This window comes from Achroia grisella, unplaced genomic scaffold (assembly GCF_030625045.1).
Source record: "Achroia grisella isolate CSIRO2021 unplaced genomic scaffold, CSIRO_AGI_Agris_v1 utg770, whole genome shotgun sequence".
NCBI lineage: Eukaryota > Metazoa > Arthropoda > Insecta > Lepidoptera > Pyralidae > Achroia > Achroia grisella.
The window spans coordinates 4,292,087-4,314,619 of record NW_026713016.1 but is presented as its reverse complement, the minus strand read 5'-3'; the positions used below and the strand labels follow the sequence as shown (position 1 = coordinate 4,314,619).

Below are 22,533 nucleotides of genomic sequence, written 5' to 3'. Positions count from 1 at the left end.
ATATAATAAAATTTAAAACAGTATACACTACGCACTAGTAATAAAGTAACGTAAAAAATAAATATATACTGATTATTGATCTGTTTTGTAAATAAAAATCCACACTGAAGTAACTAATGAAGTATAGGACCTGATTTCCGCGGAGCGGTAGAGTTGAATATAAATCATTACATCAACGCCTTTTCTGATTTATTTGCATGCCACGTGGGGGCGTGACAGGCACATCCTACTGGATGTCTTAGGATTATTTATAACACTTATTTTTCTCTTTTTTAGCAACAAAAAAACTATACTTTATCTAAACTACGTTGAGTATTAATGCTTTAAGATAATATAATCTTTAACATAGTACTATTAAAATATTTTATAATGTTTTTGAACAATATTTAAATAATGATAGTCAACGACCCCGAGTGTACTTTACAGTGATCTACATTGCAGCTTATCTTTAAATGTTGGTTTAATGTATATAATATAAGTTAATAAGATCTAACTCATATAAAATATTAAATCATTATCGAACTTCCGAAAAAAGGAGGGAAATGTTTTTATAGTTTACGTATGTGCCCAACATCTTTATGAATTACTTGCTGTGCCGCGGTTTCACATGCGTGAAATTTATAGCCTATGTGTTATGTGTATTTATTCATGTAAATTAAATTCAGAACATGATTTATTTAATCAACAATACTTATTCATTTTGAGTAAGTAACTCACAGAACCAGTTCATCGAGTTTAACTGGTTCTTAATGAAAATTCCATAAATAACGTAAGCGGAAATAACAACAAAGTGTCCCGGCTTGTCTCGACTCTCGGAAACGTGACGATATTAATCATTATTATTATTAATAATAAACCAAGTACGACGAAAGCGTATTCCCACTTAGGGAAACCCAAGAAGGTTATTCCGTAATTTAAAATACTTATTAGCCTAAGCGAACGATTAATCGGTAACAAGTGCACCTGAGTCAAGTTAGTTCATAAAATGCGGAGCTCGAGTAAAGTCGCCAAGATCGGAGCAGTTCTAGTGAGCTTTAGGTGAGAATATCCCATGTGACAATATTGGTAACGTTATGTGAAAACGATATTGGAAATTGGATAAACTGTTTAACAAACTACATTACTTCGTTCCTACTCTCAGTGCAGTGCGACTTTATCCGATACAATATATGTTTTTAATTTAATATTTGATCAGATTTATGTTCATTCATAACGTGAAGTTGTTATTCTAATATTATTGTGATTTTTTCCTTTTCGTGTGAAACTTTAGATATAATATGCTGTTTTGATATAATATTGTGATAGGTATTGCTTTCATTAAATGTTGTATTAAATTATTTTGTATATAGTTTTACGTTTTATATAAGTAAAATATTATTATTAACATATATAAATATTTACCGTGATAGTTATTGTTTAGGTACGGCATGATTTTGATATTACCTCACATCTGGTGATATCCCCCTTCGATCGATCCCCGTCCAATTCAAACGAGGATCGATATTACGACGGCCTGAGCCGAGGTTCGAACCCCTAATGGTGCCCTCAGACTAAAGTCGTATCCGTTAGGCAGGAGTTGGCCTTCAGCCGCCCCATAAGTCCTTCCGCGGGTTTGGAGTGCCATCTGCACTCGCCCCCTATAGTCCGGTGAAGCTGTAAAAGCCAGCTGCGGCTAACAGCAGTAGAGTAGTCCGAAAAAAAAAGATATCAGATCTTAATCAAATTTCTTTTAACAAGTGACAAGTTGTTAGCTAGTTGTAAGAAAGTTTTAGCTACATATTAATAGTAATTCAAAATACATTAAGTTACACAATTTATATTAGTAATTATTTAAATAATCCTTTATGTAAAAATATTTAAAAAAAAGAAAACTGAATAATTTTTACAGTCAGATTTTAGAGGCATCTGAATATTGTTTATTAACCTAAAAGGTTAATAAACAATATAGATCAAATAATCTATATTTTGAAAACAGTTGTGAATGATTATTTAATGTAGACTTAATATTAATAACACTCACAATTGTTTTTCATTGTTATTAATATTTATAATAAGTTATGTCAGAATAGGGGACACAAATAGACAAAATAATGTAGAAGGGAATCTCATCCCCAAATCCTACAACCTAAATCATCACGTACAGTGGTTTTTGACGAGTTTGTTCGCCGCGAAATCTCAGATGTGAAATAATCTTCCAGCTGAAATATTCCGTATAGACTACAGCATGGGGTATTTCAAATATAAGGTTTTTTAAAAATACAGGCCATATACCTACTCGTTTGCTAATTTTTGTGATGTGAAAACAATATCTAAAATGTGAATTGTAATTGCAAAAATGAATGCGTTTTATATTTTCTAAATTCGAGTATGCGGCCAGTGGAATCAATCGGTTTCATAACTTTTATAATGTCAATAAACTCCGCTGTGTTGAATCAATGTGAAATATTCAGGACAATACTTTATCTCTGTCATTAGCATCCAGGTGTTTTGGCGTACTTATATAGTTCCTGTTACATAGTGATTGAAATTTACCGAATATTTAATGAATAAAAATTAATTATCCGTAAAAATATGCATGTTTTTAGTACAAAGTGGACGTGTGAATTAGCTGGTATTTTTTTACATAACATAAACTACTTTACTTTATTTTGCCTAAAAATAAAACAAACAGCTGTAATAGATGAATGGGTAGATCGACGAGCAAAGTAACAACATTAGAATTTCGTTGTGCTTTTGAGTTCTTATATGAATAAATATATATAAAAATCTTACATATGCGGCTAAACTGCCCTATGTGAATATGAATGTTTTCAAGTTCCATATAAAAAAAAAATAGACATAAATATTTGAAGTGTAAAAAGATATCTATATTATTGGAAATACAATCTATTCCATAATTACAAGGATAAAAGAAATATGGTTGAATTATAATGTAGGAGACACATAAGTACAAGAAAACTGAACTTAATTCCAAGTTAATATATGAACGATTTTAGAAAATAAATAAATACATACACCGAAATAAATATATACAGGATACCTGCTCTTTATTCAATTAACGGCTCTACTCCTTCGAGTATCCTTTTAGACCGCCTGCCTCTTTGACAAAACAGGTTTCGAGATTTCCGAGAAATCCAATGATACTTACTGAGAAACACTCAGAAACAGTTAATGATAAGAATGCTGAAATAAATAATTAAATTATTCTTGAGGTAGATACACACTACATATACATATGTAGATACATTACGCTTAATCCATATGTACTGTCTATGCATTAACAGACTGGCATATACAATCTTCATTCATTCTTGTTGACTTAATCTGGAAAAGTTGGACAACTTCAACACTTTTACTTCAATTTTTTTACCAAATTATGCTCAATAAACAGGGAGACTGCAGATCTTGAAACATAATTTGCAGTATACGTGTAAAAATACTTATTACAACTTTGCATTTATATATAGAATGATAATGGCCAACTAATTATAATTTAAGGCCCTCAAGAATTTCTACCCTACTATTATGTCAAAGCCTATATCCCGGTCACCCATCTCAAAAACAACCACACAATGCAGCCTTGACCTTGTTCATTACTATCTACCAATAAATATTACAGAACTATAAACCAAATAATTACTGATCTTGTCACTGCTATTTGCTTCCTTATACGAAGAGATATTTTTTCCGATAGAAAACTTCTTTCTACTATTGTGGAGCCTTTTTGCTGAGACCTGACCTACTTTTCCGCAATACAGTAACATACCTGTAGATATAAATAGGTGCGAACCCTGTATTTGAGCAAAGGTTTTAATGCTGCTCATGAATGTCTGTTTTGTTCACACCATCAACTATATTTACATTCACAACCTGGTCAAGTATATATTATAGTATTCTAAAACAATTTCTCAGTATTTTACGCCACCCACGACAATAGAATCGACCGAATAATTATCAAAGCAAAATACTATCGCTAATAAAGATACAACATTTATTCTAGGTAAAATGTAGTTGATCTGAATTAAGGTTTTGAATTAACATGTATTTTTAGTTACATATATAAGTATAAATAAACTGAATAATTTAAGTATACTTTCTTTAGTCATAGCACAGATAAGATAATAATACGTACAATAGAGAACAATTTCATCTCTTATTTTTATATTTTTATTTTATACTACTTATGTCACGATAGTTTTTTTTCCAAATAAAATATTTTTTATCACTAAAGTAGCACAGCAGCGTTCGTTTTATATGATTGTAAGTAATGAAGTACCTGCAGAAGCAAAATTCATGTGCGCGCTACCGACTATTTATTATTCTAAAAACTACTTATTATTATGCACTAAGAGTATTATTTTTATTATATACAGCCTACTGTGCTTAGCACACGTAGCTGCCACTACAGAAGACTTCGATATTAAGGAGGACTATGAGTTTCCAGAAGCGTTTAAATTTGGTGTATCGACGGCCGCATTTCAAATAGAAGGAGCGTGGAATGAAGGAGGTATGTAACTTTATAACCGTTTAATATAACAATATTTTTATTTTACTGTTAGCTGTGTCGTGCAATCTTACACTCATAAAATACTATAAAAAATACTTTGTGCTAATATCACAGGTTCACCGAATTTCATTGCAAAGTGTATATTAATATTTATGCAAATATTGCAAAACTCTATACTTAATTTCTAGAGAATTCGTTTAATTTTAGTATATTTATTCATATGTGCTAGAATATAAATAAAAAGAGAATCATTTGGTATACAAAGCTATGTTTTAAAGTAACAATATATTTAATAGTATATTTTATATCCCATACAATTTCTCTGTTATAATGTAATTAGCGTAAACCATTAATAAGGTTTGAGTGCCATGTGGTTGATCGCGATAATGGATGGCAGGTTTTCTTAATTTATTTAATAATTATTATATCACTACGTATTTGTTTTATGAATACATTTAAAAAAAATACTACTTATTTATTCAAAATGTTTTTTTAAAATAAATATATAGTTTTTACTTCATAAAAACCTTAAACCGTTCATATGGTACAGATTTACGTTTTAAACCATGTTTAAACAATAAATTAGTAGGTACTCCTGACAAATTTTATACATAAATCATAGATAAAATAAGTTTACCGATTGAAATAAAATAAAAGCTTCTTCAATATGGCTGAAGAAGCTTGTGTTTTATATGAATAGTTATTCAGTTTTAAAATATGGATATCATATATTGGAAAAATATGGATATCATTGTATTGGAAGTAATTCACCAGCAATAGGCATCATATGACCGCATTTCGGGACAAGTATATTTTGATTGTGTTTAGTTTTTTATTACTTTCAACATTAGCCGCAACGTGTATACGTTCCAAGGCCTTAATATATGATAACATAAGATGTCTTTGCCAAGTCGTGATTATTTCTGCGTTCTCTGAAGTGTCGTTTTAATTTTATCCTGAATGAAACTTTGTTTTTTCAGTACAAGCTGTATTAACTTTATAATATGTAATGTAAATGTTTCGCCATAAATTATATTCTTACTATTTTAAATTAGCAGTTACTTTAATTACTACTTAGATTTGAAGGTATAATAAAATTAATTTAACTATTTTTGTAGGTAAAGGCGAAAGTATGTGGGATACATATATCCACGAACATCCTGAATATACTCTAGATCATTCTAATGGAGATATAGCAGCGGACTCATATCATAAATATACTGAAGATGTTAAAATAATCAAAGATCTTGGAGTAAAATATTACAGATTCTCATTTTCTTGGCCACGGTAAGTATCATATTACATTCAGTATATATAAATGAATACTATAAAATTGTATGTATGTACAAAACAAAATAAATAAAATTGAAAATAACATAGATTTCGAATATAATTCAGATCATTTGGTCTGTCATCCACCACACCAACAAATTAATACGAACTTGGATGGTTATTCACTAGAATCAATGAGCATTATTGCTGTTTTGCGCTCCTCTATAGAAAAGCAGATGTATAATAAAACCTATTACTCTCGAATATTTAAATTAAAAAACTAATATGTGATCAACTCCCACAAAACCTTCTGATTTAAAAACAATAAAATCGAATTATATTAAATCTTGACTGATAATAATTAATTAATGTACGTTAAAAAAAATATTTATGAGTATCCGGGAAGTCAAAGTTTTAAAATTATATACTTACAATGCTGACATATGAAATTTGATTATAAAACCTTTTCGATCTTAGGAATTTTACCACAAATTTAATACAAAACCATACTAAAATATTCTGTAACCGCATGTATGTAGGAAAATTATTGCGAGGAAAACCACAGTGGTTTAATGACCTATTAATAGATATTTGCTATGTGGAGTTTCCATCTTTGTAGTTTTCATTTTCCACAGCATATTGCCACAAGGGACTGATAATAAAAAAAGTAAAGATGGTATAGACTACTATCATAAACTACTAGAAGAACTAAGGAGAGCCAATATTACTGCAGTAGTCACTTTATTCCATTGGGATATGCCTACACCTCTAATGGATCTTGGTGGATGGAGCAATCCTAAAATGGTCGATTATTTCCTGGATTATGCAAGATTTGCATTCGAGGAATTCGGAGATGAAGTTAAAATTTGGACCACAATGAATGAACCACATCAACATTGTTATAATGTAAGTACCTACCTTATCTTTATCATAAGGAAATTGTGTACTGATAAAATAATATAATATTTTGTTAAATTAAAATAATTTGAACTAGATAATCATGGTAATTTTGTATGTATGACTACATCACTTAAATATAATGTAGACATTATGATTAAGGCATAAATGTTTAGTTGTAGTTACAACTGCAGCCCAAGATCATAGGGATTTTTAGAAGGCAGGTCAGTAAGACAATCGTGCTGACTTCAACACGAGTTACAGACTATTTGCTATTACCTACTGTCATCCCTCCTCCCCAATTCCAAGGCTAATTTAGTGATGCTCCCTAAATAAATCATAAATTTTATTATTATATATATATCTTTTAAATAATTATAACTATAAGTGAAATAGAAGTACATTCCGCGTTGCATATTCGATCGTGATATGGCTTTAAAAACGTTGCACGTTTATAGGCTTGTGAACTAGTAATACGAGAAATTGGACACTTTGTAGACTAGTTGGAGGTATCCTTTTTTTTTCTTCATCTGATTGTCGATTTATTTGTAATTGTATTGTAGTTTTGTATTTGTGTCTAGGATATTGAGTCGATACTTCGCAAACTAAATTAATTATTCAGGATATATAATTATCTTGATGATAATTATACCACTTGTATATTTTTAATACAAAGTTAAATAGTGTACTGTTATTCCTTACAGATGTTTTATTTATTTTTATGTATAATTTTAAGATGTTATATATTATATATATTAGGTACTATTCAACTATGTTTACCTGTATTCAATTCTCAATTACCATTTGAATAATTTTAGTCCTATGTAGTTATATGTGTATGATTTTTATATACCAGATTATTTAATATTAATAATTTTCTATGTAGAACATGGTTTAAAGTTAATCATTATATGTATATACTTAAATAAAAGTATTGTTATTATATTTTTTCGGTATTGCAATCAGGAACTTATGCACATTATATGCTATTGGCTCATGCTAAGGCATATCGTTTGTATGAAAAGGAATTTAAGCCCCGTCAAAATGGTAAGTAATTAACATAATATATAACAAGATCCATTAGACCAAAATTGCACTTGCTCATTTATGCAGACTCCTGCTATTTAGATCTCACTGAAGAGCAACTTAAACTTGAGCGACTTCAAAATTTATGTATACGTTTCATATTTGGTCTGCGCAAATATGATCACATTTCCCATTATCGTACTTCAAGTGGCTCCCTTTTTTTTTTTTTTTTGACTTGGAGAAGAAGAAGAAGAAGTGGCTCCCTATTGTCGCAACTCACACATCCTATCACTCCTTTACAGCATTCTCTTTAACCCCCACACTCCTGATTATCTAAAAGGCATATCCGTCGCGTAATGTTAACGATATCCCTTATGAACACATTAAAGTATCTATCAAATCCCACTTTCTTTCCCTTTAAGCATATTGTCCTCATTTGTCTAAATATTTTCTGGATATCGTATGTTTATATATATTATATATATTAATAGATATATTTATGTACAAATGTATATTTATGTTCATTACGTGCACCACCTACTATTTTCTTATCTTAATGACTTTCTCTACTGATAGTCTGGAAGAGATTGCTTATTTTGTATCAGTTTATGTATTATATCATTTTGTGTGTTTTCTTTGTCTGGTGCAATAAATTAAATAATATATAACAATATATTTTATCTAAGTAAAATAGTCCTGAACAATTCAGACAACGCCATGCAGTTCTAAACTGCTTTTCAGTTTGGACACGTTTTATTTTATTATAGGTATTATATAAGTGATAAAATTATTCGATGCATTTTATTGCGTTTTATATTATATTCATAATAAATAATGTAATAATCTTATATCTATATATAATTCTCGTGTCACAATGTTAGTTACCAAATTCGATACTGCGAAACGGTTTTACCGATTTATATGAAATTTTATATGTGTATTGTAGGTCTGAGAATCGGCTACTATCTATTTTTCATACACCTAAGTGATAACGGTTATCCACTCCTAACATTTATTTTTTTATAATGTGGCATTTAGAAAATACATACAACCCCAAATTTTCACCCTTCTACCACAAATCCCTATTTTTAATAGCGATTTAGATTTATATCGCAAAATAACGTTTGCAGAGCTAGCTAGTTGTTATATATATATTTAGTCCGTAATCTGTTTCTACATTCCAAATTGATAATATCTTATAATTTCGTCTTTATTGTTCAATTCACCTTGTACCATAACACAACTTTTGAAGTGTAAGGTTAATTCTAAAGGTCAATCAATGCTTACTAAACTTTCAACAATACTTTATTGTATTATTGAAACTGGTTTGAAATTCACTGTCTATATGTTTTTTTTAGTTATTTTGTTACACATATAATAACATACAAAGTATTTTTTTTTTCTTAAAACTATCACCAGCTCGTCGTACCACAACAAATAAATAGTAATAAATAAATAGTAATACAACTTAATTCCAATAAATAAACTTGGATATTTTTATAAATATTAGAATATTGATAAATATAGATAAAAATAGATAAATAATTGATAAATAAACACAAAAATATAAATGTCGTAATGAAAAATAATAAATATTTACTATTTGAATAGGGAATAAAAAATGTATTTTTTATTATTTTACATTGTTGATATATAAAAATAAGTCATTCATTCATTGCTATTACTTTACTAGGGAGAGTTGGTATAACACTTGACGCTTTTTGGGCGGATCCAAAGAACAGCACCGATCCTCTAGATATAGAAGCAGCTGAACGATATCGCCAGATGCGTGTAAGTAGTATCCGTAATTATTTTATAATGTCTTAAAATCAAACATAGATTAACGTAATTGATGGTAGATACCTTTACAAATGGTTGGATTAAACGTCGTTGTAACTGGAGCGGAATGAGTACGTATACAATTATTAAAAATCCAGGAATAATTAAAAGTATATCAACAAAAGTTAAAAGTAAAAAGGATATCAAAATAATATGAAATACATAAAAAGAATGGTAGGCAAGCTGAAGGAAACAGGCGTCCTATAAAAATACTATATGTAGTTGACAATTAATATTCTTTCATGTATACGTGTATGTATTATTATTGTATATATATAAAACTTCCATGTAAGTATATTTATATAAGTATTAAATAGTTGTTGCATTGACTTAATTAATCAATTAAATACCGCGTTCATAAATTACTGTTTATAATAAATGTTAGTTTAACGCATTCAAATTAAAATGGCAAGATATATGTATCTCCGTGCATACTTTATTCTAGGTACACACGCAATGTTAATCTTTAGATCAACTTATGTATTTTTGACAGTATTTGAATATCTCAAACGTTACTTATGATATAGCGAAAACAACCGGTAAAAAATAACCAGCATTTACTAATTATTACTATTTTTCCAGTTGGGTATTTATGCTCATCCAATATACTCCAATATTGGCGACTACCCTCCATTAGTTCGTGAGATTATTGATACCAATAGCAGATTACAAAATTTTACAAGATCTCGATTACCAGTATTTTCAAAAGAAGAAGTAAGTTTTATTTTCTTGTAATATTTAGTCTAGTTATAATTAATTAAGCTTAAGTATGTTATTTGTATATATAAAGTTTAGGCCTATCTTTTTTTAATATGCAAGTGCATAAAAGTTTAAGCTTCACGGTCAACAATGCAGAACAGATTTAATAACAAATGTATCTAAAACAAGTGTATAAAAAATATTTCGAGTTGAAATAACTTTACGAGCCGATAATCTTTTCTTAATCTACCGATTTCCGCAAGCAATTATTTCTTTGAAGATACAAAGACGTCTTCTCTTTGGGTCAGGTGTTCGATGTATTAATGTAGTTAACGTCAAAGTACTCGTAAAACACAAAAGAAAAACTTCGACTTTGTATGCCCTTATCTCGTGCTTCCTTAATACAACTAAAAGTTGAGAGGCCGACTCAATTAAAGTAGTGGACGTATAAGTATTTTCGATGTATAAAATTTTAATGCACACCTATACACAGCGCCATCTAGTCCCAAGCTGAACAGAGCTTGTGTTATGGGTATATTAATATATAGATTTTTTTGTAATATAATATACATAGAAAATACCCAGACCTATACAAACAATCATACTCATGAATAAAACTGTCTGTACCGTGCGCTGAGTCGAACCCGCGACCATTGCCATCGGAAGAAAAGCGGTATACTAAACCGCTAGACTACCTAGGCAGTCACACATTATAATTCATAATTACAATATAATACAATTGTATTGACGGTTATTCACAAAAATAAATAAACGTGCAAAAATAAAAATAAAGAAGTTATTTTTATTTTTGCATGTTTGTTTATTTTAGTAATGAATAAGCTTATGTACTTACATAAAAACTGTTCATTAAAAATGGCATAAATATTTCATTCAGTAAATACATCTCAAAGAGTAAAGAAAAAAATACACGATCCATTCAAAGGGCCTCTATACCAGGAACAGGTACATTTTATGTCGCCTCCCCTTAGGAGCTCTAATAAATACTCATCGTAGAAACTGAACACTCTTAAGTAATAAATGGCTGCAGTTTTCTATAAGGTGGAAATACGTAGAACTTGTGGCAAGCATTAGTTATTGAAGTTGCAGTTTATTTATTATATGTAGGTATATTTTATGTGCTTGTATATTTACCATACCAGGTATAGAATATTAGTAATTTATGGCCTAAATTCGACATTGTTGCCAGTATTTTCTAACTGTAATAATATTTTCAGATCGAATTATTAAAAGGGAGTTCTGATTTCTTCGGATTGAATCACTACACTACATATTTAATGTCACATCCTACCATTAATGAGACATGGACTATTCCGTCCTGGGACCACGATACTTTTGTTAGAATGGAACAAAATCTAGCATGGCCGATTCCAGGTGCTGATTGGCTTTCGGTATGTAATATTTTTTATATTTAGTTGTATAGACAAAATTGTTCACGACTGTCCAATTATTATCAAGGATCATTGTTCACGTTTGACGTGAATTAACAATCTAAGGGTCAAGGTGTAAAAGATATTTCACTCAAAAAAAAAATATACCAGCCGATAATTATTTATATTAAGGTAGTGAAATTATTTATTACAAGTGGTGTTATTCTGCTGTATAAACTATATTACTGTAAAATTTCATCAAAATCCGTTCAGTAGTTCCATAATAATAATAAGAAACGTCCATCCATCTCTCTATCCGTGCTCACAAATTTTCGCGTTTAGAATATTAGTAACCGTAATTAGCTAAGCAAGGTGTGTTTCAGTTGAAGTGTGAAATAAAACATTGAAATTACTGGGCATTATCTTCTACAGAATAGCAACGCCTAAAAGACACGGACGTTCATATAATGTCTTCCGTGGTGCTATTCAAATACATATGTATATAGATGCGAGTTACCACTTACAATTAGATGGACCGTTAGCTTGTTTACCATTCGAATCACATAAAAGAAGTATGCCACGTGAAATCACAGGCTAGTACAGTAAGTACAGGCTAGACACAAATATGTTAGAATTTTGAAACGAGCAACAAAATAATATAAAATCTAAAATCTGTTATAATCCTTACTTAATATTACTTAATCTAAGTGCATTGCACTGGTATAAAATACGAAAATGTTTATCATCAACATTGATAAAGAATTATCACGATAGTCTAGGATAAATATAAGGTACGTGAGATCATAAAACAATTACGTACATATTAATTTTATGTACGAACGGAATTGCTAATACAAACAATACATAATGTGTTCATAACATTAGAGATTTAAAATTATGTAGTATTTAAGTGTAATGGCATAAGATTCAAAATAAGCTGTGTAGAATAATTTATTCCTTGACTCATAATTTAAAATTAGAATTATTTATTATGGTAATATTGCTCTCCACGAAATATATTAAAGCGGTCAAGTGTAAGACTAATTCGTACAATATAATTACTTTCTTTATTATATAAATACAATGTCATTATATAATGTTGACATTATCTGTTTAGACAACGAACTGAGAAAGTGTATAAAACTTTCATATCATGTATAGTTTAATAATAATATATATATGATTGATTAATTTGCTTATTTTTAAACCAGTGGCCGTACGTTCAATTGTCAGACTGTAATAAAGAAAACATGTAGGTATATGTATATTCACATGTATACATGTATATATATATATAGATACATACATATTTGTGTACAATGTATGTATGTATGTCAAACGTGGTAATGTGTATAGTGTACTTTTAATTAATTTTCTATACTCTTTCTCCATATAACTATTAACTGTGCGTTTCTTACTTCTCTATTCGCGTCGTTTTCGTGAGACGGATAACAAGGTTTTACTTCAAGGAATAATAATATCCTGTATACAACTAGCGATTAAATTGTGTTATTTTATGGAATTATTTAAATTGATTTATTGCAGTAATAGAAATAAATAAATAGAATTGTAATTAATTTATAATACATATTGTTTTACCAGGTATATCCACCAGGTTTTAGAAAACTTTTGAATTGGATTAAGAATAATTACGGCGATGTGCCAATCGTTATTACTGAGAACGGTATGTGTGATTTTGGTGGCCTTAAGGATTACACGAGAGTATCGTACTACAATGATTATCTGTACCAAGTGTTATTGGCGATGTATAAAGATAATGTAAATGTTGAGGGATACTTTGCTTGGACTTTGTTAGACGACTTCGAATGGACAGACGGATATGCGTAAGTAAATTAATTTCATTTATATATGTACTAGCTTTGCAACCCTAATGCAAAGTGCTGAGGAGGCTACGTATACTCATAAATGCATTAGAATTGCTTTGCATTACATGAGACTTAAATATTTATAGATCCGACTCTAGACGCTAGAGGATTCTTATATGTAGATTCGATTATACCTGAATAAATAACTTTATGATTATATCAACTTTTTGACTTATTATTTTTCAAATTAGTTTCCATAATTGTAGTTTTTGTCATAAAACTATGTATTAGGGATTTTAAATAAATTGAAAGGAATATAAAAAATCTAAGACAAGACATACATTATGTAAACGCAAACTATATTTTACATTTTTATGTAATTGGTGAAATGGTAAAACTACCTGAAGGCCAACCTAATGGTAAGACATAACCGTGGGTTATATCTTACCATATATATAGATATAACATATACATGTATTATGAGAACTAAATAATATCCTAAAACATACATCTATACCCATTATTTTATAACTCTGATTTTTTACGCAAACAAACAAATAGCTTTGATCTTTGAATAATCTGTAAAAATACACTGTTTGATTTCAGTGGATATAAGAATAATTCTAACTAACAATAACACCTGCTTACTTTATTATATTCAGCGTATAGCATGAACATTTAATTACCTAATTACCACTAATATATTTAATAATGTTACTAAACTTGATAATTAAATAGCCCCACCAGTGATTTACATAGATACCTAATTATTCGCTACAATATTTATCTTCTATGTTAAACTGAATAATTAGTAGGTAAGTATTTATATATGTAACAGTCTGATAAATTTAATAACTATGTTGGACTGATCTGTTAGTAATTTAGATAGTTTTATTAAGTGACCATCGAAATGTTTGAAAATCAATATATCTTCCTGTAAAATATCTTTTCAAAGATTTCATATACTAGAACACCAATATTAAATAAGTCTAAAGCTAGGTCTATTGTTAAACCAATGGTCCCTTATTAACAAATTAAAAAAACTTTAGCTAGTAACAAACAATGCTATGATAGAGTATCTCAATAATTAATCTCAATAACCTCATTTGTCATGGATAGCATGGTTTCTAAAAAGTTTCGTCCCATATACACTCAGATTGTAGAATGACCTACATGCCCAGTTTTTCTCTAGAGATTGCATTGCATGGTGTTTTTCAAGAAAGATATATTAAGGTTACTTAAGGGTCCGTAACGCGCACGTGATACTCCTGATATTTCAGATATAAGCTATGGTGAACCATTTATGATCAGATGGGCCGTTCGCTTAAAAAATGCAACCTTGCGTTATACATAAAATTGGTAGTTGGTATTATCGATTTCATTCTATCACGATTCATTACATAAATTAATAAAACAACGCTATTTTTAATTGAGGCAACTTGATTATTATTTACCTATAATCGTGACAATCATTTATTCGATTCTATAGGTATAATTGCTATAAATAGTTCTCGTGTCTCACGATTGTCTACCTGATGTTCAATTCCGAACAATAAAATATTAACCTGTTTCTCGACAACGTTGTTGTGTTCCATAATCATTCGTTAGACGAGATCCATAAATTCCTAATTGGAACAATGCTGTGTAAGTTGATATATTCCAAGATACAATAAATTTACAAAAAAAGGTTAAGGTTTATGTTCGTTTTGATTTAAGAAAAATATGACTATGAGGGGTAGTCATGTTTTATTTTTGTTTTACTTTAATATGTAGCCGTTAGTACAGTCTATCATAACCCTATAACTTTGATATCAATATTTTTTTAAAGGAATGAAATCCACTCAACTAACCACAATGTAACTCGGCGAAATAATGGATTCCCATAAAATTATACACGTTCCCACAACTTTATTATTTTCCAAGATTCAAACTGTGTATGTACAATACTTAGGGTACTTAATGATAAAATAATAAACGAAAAAATAGCCCAAGCAAGGGTTGCTCTTAAATGTTTCTAGAATAACCGGTTAAGTAGGAAACAACTATTTACAAATGCTATCCTATCTACAAACTTATTTCAAGTAACTATTTTCTGACGTTATGTTTCCGAGTAATTGCATCATCTTAAAAAATGCAATTAAAGGGCAAACGACGGTGATTAGCATTCATATTCACCTACAAAAATTTCTGAGTCAAACTATTTTGAATAAATTCTTATTGGATATTTAAAATATCTTAACGCCAGTAATAATATTCAAAACCTCTACTAGTACAAAATAGCCCTGAAATCTGTAAGTAAGTTAAGAGTTACTTTTTTACATATTTTAAAACTAAGTAGCCATCGCTTTTGTGTCTTTAAATCTTATAAATTACGCAACGAATTTTAATGCAATATCAGCAATAGATAGAATTATTGAATAGGAAGGGTTAAGTCTATAATACTTGCATAATATAGTACAGAAACGCCTAGAACTTAAATTATTTGAAATGCAAATGTACGGGGACGGTCACTAATATATTTAGTTAATTGCATATTATTTAAATTTACGGTGGTTGGTATTAAAAAAATATTCGGGTCGGTTTATTTTAAATTTTCCTCCTCTAGCACTGGTACGTTTATTTATTTAAATCAGATACACCATTTTATATTGGTGTATAAACATACGTATACTAGTAAAAAAACTGTATTCGTATTGTAATATGAAATTAATATATGCTTTATTTATATACTCGTATATTTTTAAATAATTAAAATAATCATTCAAATTTAATTCAAAAACTAGTTTGGTCGCTATGTGCTTTATTGCCATGGTCGTCTCATTCTAAGTCCATTAAATCTCAAACGAGTTAAGGAGAGATTTAGAGACAGAATGGAGAAAGAACATTTTAGTACTGACCTAATACAAAGAGAGCATTCTAATATGCCGCCCTTGCTCACAATTTAGTATAACTGTCTTTGTCTATTAATGTAATAAGTGCATGAATATATGAAGATGAGCAATATAATAACTACATATATATATATATATATACTTTATATATATATATTAAAGTATATATATATATAAAGTATATATATATATATATGTAGTTATTATATTGCTCATCTTCATATATTCATATTACGACCTCAGTGGTTTAGCGGTTTAGCCCACTGCATTACTTCAGATGGCCGCGGGTTCGATTCTTCGCACGATGCAAACATTTGTATTCACAAGTTTTTGTTTATATTGTCTGTGTCTTAGTATGTGGTTACAAAAAAGTAACATGTTACATAAAAAATAACACAAACGCTTTCGAAAGTTTCAGAAGAAAAATCGCTGTGTAAATTTTCCTTTAAAAAATAGAAATAATCTTTATTTGAATAATCCAGTGTTCATATTAAGAGCACTTTTGAATAGTAGTTACTTTTATTTCTATCTTTAATTCAGACTCATTCCTACTATATGTTTCTTTAAGTACTTAACTATGATTATTCTTACAGAACAAAGTTTGGGTTATATGAAGTGGACTTTGACAGCCCAGAGAGGACTCGAAGGAAAAAGTTATCAGCCGATAACTATAGAAACATAGTAGAGAAGAGGAAAATCGATTTTGACTACATCAAACAACCTAAGATGAAAAAGTTGCCATACCAAACGCCAGAAGAAGAAAATACTGTGTGATCGTACATTTCTGTGATAAATAGTTAATTATACATTATTATTATTAAATTATGTGGTTTATTTGATTAAGATGGTAAAATTATAGAAATAAATTAAAAAAATATATTTATTAGAGTTAAAATTTGTGAATACGGAACAATCATAATTTTATCGAATTAGCAGTGATTACTGCTCTTTTTTTGTTTATTGCACTGTCCGTCGATATGTCTGTCCATCTGTCAATCAATTGTCTTTCACGGTGAACCGTTATGTACCGGTCGGCCTTGAGTAAGTGTAATTGTTTAGTTTTCTATATTTTAACTATGTATTTGTTAAAAATATACCTAGGTGATTATTTCTTTCCAGTTTAAATATAATAAATTAAAATACATTATATTTTACCATGACCATAGTGATACTAGTTGTGTATACATGCTACATGGACCACATTTATATATTTTTGTTATACACAAGTCTATAGACAGTTTACTTATTATACATATAACCTAAAATCAACCCTAAATATAACCCTAACCGCCTATTCGGCTTATATGCCACTAAGGTCATCATTGGTTCTTGCTGAGTTGCGAAAATAAGACAGGAGGCCATGTTCCACGCCATATACGGGCGTTAGTCTGCGTCTCTGGGTTCATAATAGCTGAATTACTTGCAGATAGGAACTAAATGAGGAGTTTAGTGTATAAATGGTATGTGAGATAAATTTATCTGAAACCTACGTGTGCCATTTTGAGCTGCGTGTAGAAAGTAGCCTTGCCACAATTTGGTTACACAGTTGTTTGTCCTTCATATGTCTTCTTTACTTCCGACTCAATGTTGCATATTTTTTATCACAGTCATACTTATGAGTACAAACGTTGTCATGTTTTGCATTGTAGTTTGTAATAATTATCTATTATATAAAACGTACAGTTCGTAATACATCTCCATATCATATTTATCTATCAGATAACATCTTTTATTGTAATGTATGTATACAAAGTCTCAGAACATATATCTTTAGTATATATCAAAAACTTATATGCTTATATGGTATCGTCTTTTGATATTTTCGTTAGCTTTGTTTGGTTTAGTAGATACATATATATATCGTCGATTAAATAGAAAAATGACATTTTTCAAAACTAGGAGCTAGTATTGCCTCCTTTTATATAATTTAATTAAATTAACAACGCCGTCTTAATCATCATCTAAATACTTTTAAAATGATATATAATACTTCTGTGTAAATTTAAACAAAACTTTAAAGAGAAAAATAATTTAAATAAATTTTTAATTTTTTAATGGAATGGATGACTAAAGCCATTTTTCTATTTAATGACGATATATATTTATATATATACATATATTTATTATATTGTATGAATTTGCCTCAAATAATGTTTTTAATACATTAAATTAGTGTAGTTACATTGTTTAGTCAAATTGGAATATTACTTCATTAAGTAAAATTCCTCATTAACTCAGAAACCGTGTTCGCCTTTATTAAATCCATGATTATACAAAGCAGGTTATACAAGGACGTCAGTTGGATCTATTTGTAGGTACTGAATTTCAATTTGCAGAACAACCGTCTCGGCTGAATAGAGAGCGCCAAGTTTAGAATAGCTGACCCAGCGCAGCCGACTTCGGCACTTTACGCTTATTCTGAACAAATCCCCTTTGCAATTCCGAGATGTATTTTATTGCGAAATCGTGATAGGTGTATTTTCTTTTCAGTTCCGTTTATTTTTTGCTAATTGTTCTATGAATTTTAGAAAATGTTCCTTACATTTATATAGATACGATTTAAGTTTAATTATTATACTAATTTGCTACTATAGCTACGTGCTATAGTAGCAAATTAGTATAATAATTATTACACCTGGTAATTGAGATACTGAATTTCTGAATAATAATTTCATATTATATATTTGAGTGCACAAATAGATGATTATATATTTTAATAATAATAGATGTAACTATTAGAATACAAATAAAATTTGAATTGAAAATATCTTAGCAATTTATTTTCAAAACCCCCCTGATTAAAATAAAGAAGGTATTACAGAAAAATCTTCAATAATTTTGTCATAAATATTAAATTAATTTATGGAATTACCTATCTCTTAGGGTTGCCAATTATTTAAAGTTCTGTTACAATATTTATAGAAAACAGTATTTCAAATTCTTAGAATGTTGAGATCGGCTTATCACAATAAGCCTATAGGCCTTTTTATTATATATTTTTTTCTTACATAAATATCTGCTTACCATCTTACTTGACTAAAATACATAGTCTGAGTATTTTCAACAGATAAGTAGACTTAACCCATTTAAAAATTGCATTGAATATTATATTATATGCTATTATTGATATTGAAACAACTGTCTTCCATAAGGTTTAAAGATCCGCCTATTTTTGTATTTCTTATACAGTGGTTTCTGCTTGATTTAATTTAAATATTTGATTACCATAGTCAAAAACAACACATGTGAAGCAGAGGAATCTGATGTACCAGATAAAGAAGAGGTACCGAGGGCTACGTGAGGAAAAATATGATAACCATTAAAATGTAACTAATACCACAACTTGATATGTACTAAATTTTTTTACAAAAAAAAATGTGATTATAAAATTTTAAATCAAGGAAACGGAAATAAATCCGTTACCTGTCGAACTAGCTAGATAGCTTCTATTAATTGTATAAAATAAAACATAAACATTTATTTTATTTTGTATTCAGATCACAATTCATAATGTTATTGTAATAATTTTTCATTTTTTTACATTTTTCTGTTCTATAGTAGTACAAGAACAATTATTAATGTCGTATGTCGTAGCAAATATTTATTTTATATTCATATAATCAAGGTCAACATAAAGAATACAACTAAGCATTTATAATATTATGGTGTTACAACTTGATATGTACTAAATTTTTTTACAAAAAAAATGTGATTATAAAATTTTAAATCAAGGAAACGGAAATAAATTCCGTTACCTGTCGAACTAGCTAGATAGCTTCTATTAATTGTATAAAATAAAACATAAACATTTATTTTATTTTGTATTCAGATCACAATTCATAATGTTATTGTAATAATTTTTCATTTTTTTACATTTTTCTGTTCTATAGTAGTACAAGAACAATTATTAATGTCGTATGTCGTAGCAAATATTTATTTTATATTCATATAATCAAGGTCAACATAAAGAATACAACTAAGCATTTATAATATTATGCTGTTACCTATATCGAATTTGCACGCATTGTACAAAATACACTTAATCCGTATAGAATATTGTTTCTTATCTCTTAATCTTAAATACCAAATTGGACCAAAAGTTGCGAAAATCCTACAGATTATGAACAGACTATTTCCTTAACGCTTCGGATATAAATGCATATTGCTAACTACGACTTACCTAGTAAGATAATAATACTCGGCAACTTCGGGAGACGTATTTCACGTAAGTACTTAGGTATCTTAGTAGAGGATCAGCCGTTAAACTTCACATAAGTCGAATTGAGTAGTAACAGTTGGGTAACAGCTTCATTCAAAAGCGATAATGAGGTAACAATAGTCTGGGATTTGAGTAAGTTAATAATTCCTTTAACTATTGAAGCAATTATTAACAATTCAACTTGTAATATATGTAATCGATTGATTTCTTTATTTTTTATAGGAAGGCAATAAATCCTTTACTTGTCTGGTGATCAAACTATCTTCATTTAAGTTAATATGGCAGGTAGGTAGATATTTGTATTAACACCAGAAAAAAATAAGAAATTTATAGCGCTTGTAAAAAAAATAAGCTTTACTTCTATTAAAAGAGGCGACACCTCAGAAAACGAATCAATGGCAAGTGGCCTATTACTGTACTTAATAATATTGGATAATAATTTGTGAAAACCATCAATTCCGAGAACAATAAATAAAGTATAATGATGATAGTCATCGTCATTCTCATCGGAGCAATCCGGAAGTAGTAGCAATCCGTATAGTGTCAACTGTTAATATTATTATCATTTACTACCTTGTCTCTTATACCCGCAGACCGGGAAACACTGGCATATCATAGATGCCCTTGTTTTCGGCCTTAAACATATTTTATAACTATCGTAACTACATTTACGATTACCGTTTTATTACTAGATACAAACCCGAGTGGCGAGTTGTCTACTGCCTTCGGTAAAACACGTGCTTGATTTAACAGACAGATAAGTATAATCAGACCACAATAATAATGCTATCAAAATTCGATTTACAAGAGATATGGTTTAATTGTTTACTTACTACAGATGATGCTTGCTATTTTTTACCAAGAATTTATCGTTATGGTTTCCAGGCGGAACCGCTTGGAGGTCAACCTGACATTGTACATTGCTAGCAATAAGATTATCAGTCCAAATTACTAAGAATCCCCTTTCCCCCGATACTAGCTGATTGTGGTAAACTATATGATGAGAAATAATAACCAGAACGTAGTACCTACTGTAGACTGAAATCTTCTATTTGATTAGGTTTATAAGGAATCTTTCTTTACGTTCAGCATTACTCAAATTAATATATTGTTAGGTGTAACTTCCTGTGGTGGCGCCACCGTCGGGCGGCGCGTCTATAAAAGGCTGCGAAACCCGGTGTGCGGCCTCTTTTGGTCGACAGACGTGCTCTCGAACGAATCTCCGTATCATACCGTGTTTGCTTTATAAATTCTTTTACTGATTTTGTTAAAATTAATTATACGATTTGTTATCAGTTTCTTTTATTTAATTAAATTTAGAGGATATTCCTAACATCAGAAGTGGGATTCGAGGCCATTTTTGGTCGCGAATAACATTTTTGACTAAGGATTGATTACATGTCGAGTAGAAAACGCCCATCGTTACGAGAGCACGCGTCTCCGTTCTCCACCTATCAAATATAGGTGAACTAGGAGCGTTAATGGACGCAAGTCTCAACAATTGGTGTCGCTGGAACAACGTTACGGGTAGCTCAGCGAAACGGGTTCGCATATAGCTGCCGACGTAGATGCTGACGACGTGCCTGCGCCGGCACCGGCCCCGCCACGCTGTCGCCGCCCGCGCAGACAGTCGGCGCGCCAGCCAGACCCGCCAACGAGCGCACCTGGTGCGGTGGCGCGATCGGTTGCTACCTCAACAGACATTACGAAACGTCTTATCGACGCTTAATGTCATGAATCTGGTGAGATCTTTCCATTTTTATATTTCATACTTTTAAGTATGCGCAACATTGACGAATAGTTGCGATGAAGTAGATCGTGGTCATTCAGTGAACCGACAGACGGTGTCAGTTTTGTTGTTAAAAGGTGAAGCAAGTGCGTAGTAACGTGAGTGAGCTAGTGATGATCATACTTGGTCATATATGATAGCAAACTACGTAGTATAGAAGTAGATTCTCAAATACGGTGC

At 29.9% G+C, this 22,533-nt stretch overlaps 1 protein-coding gene across 1 annotated transcript; it reads left to right on the top strand.

Moving 5' to 3' along the window:
• The first annotated feature begins 954 nt into the window (after positions 1–954).
• LOC131850464 (myrosinase 1-like) lies at positions 955–17,261 on the top strand. Its single transcript, XM_059200685.1, has 10 exons — positions 955–1,038; positions 4,374–4,507; positions 5,626–5,794; positions 6,415–6,685; positions 7,609–7,723; positions 9,396–9,493; positions 10,124–10,255; positions 11,476–11,649; positions 13,231–13,472; positions 16,939–17,261. Exons 1-10 carry the CDS (start codon positions 986–988, stop codon positions 17,117–17,119), a joined length of 1,569 nt encoding a protein of 522 aa, XP_059056668.1. The 5' UTR covers positions 955–985; the 3' UTR covers positions 17,120–17,261.
• Positions 17,262–22,533: the final 5,272 nt, after the last annotated feature.

Coding starts and splice junctions, on each gene's coding strand:
- LOC131850464 (XM_059200685.1), top strand. CDS start 986: ATGCGGAGCTCGAGTAAAGTCGCCAAGATCGGAGCAGTTCTAGTGAGC. Junction 5,795..6,414: donor TTCTCATTTTCTTGGCCACG/GTAAGTATCATA, acceptor CATTTTCCACAG/CATATTGCCACAAGGGACTG. Junction 6,686..7,608: donor CACATCAACATTGTTATAAT/GTAAGTACCTAC, acceptor CTTAAATAAAAG/TATTGTTATTATATTTTTTC.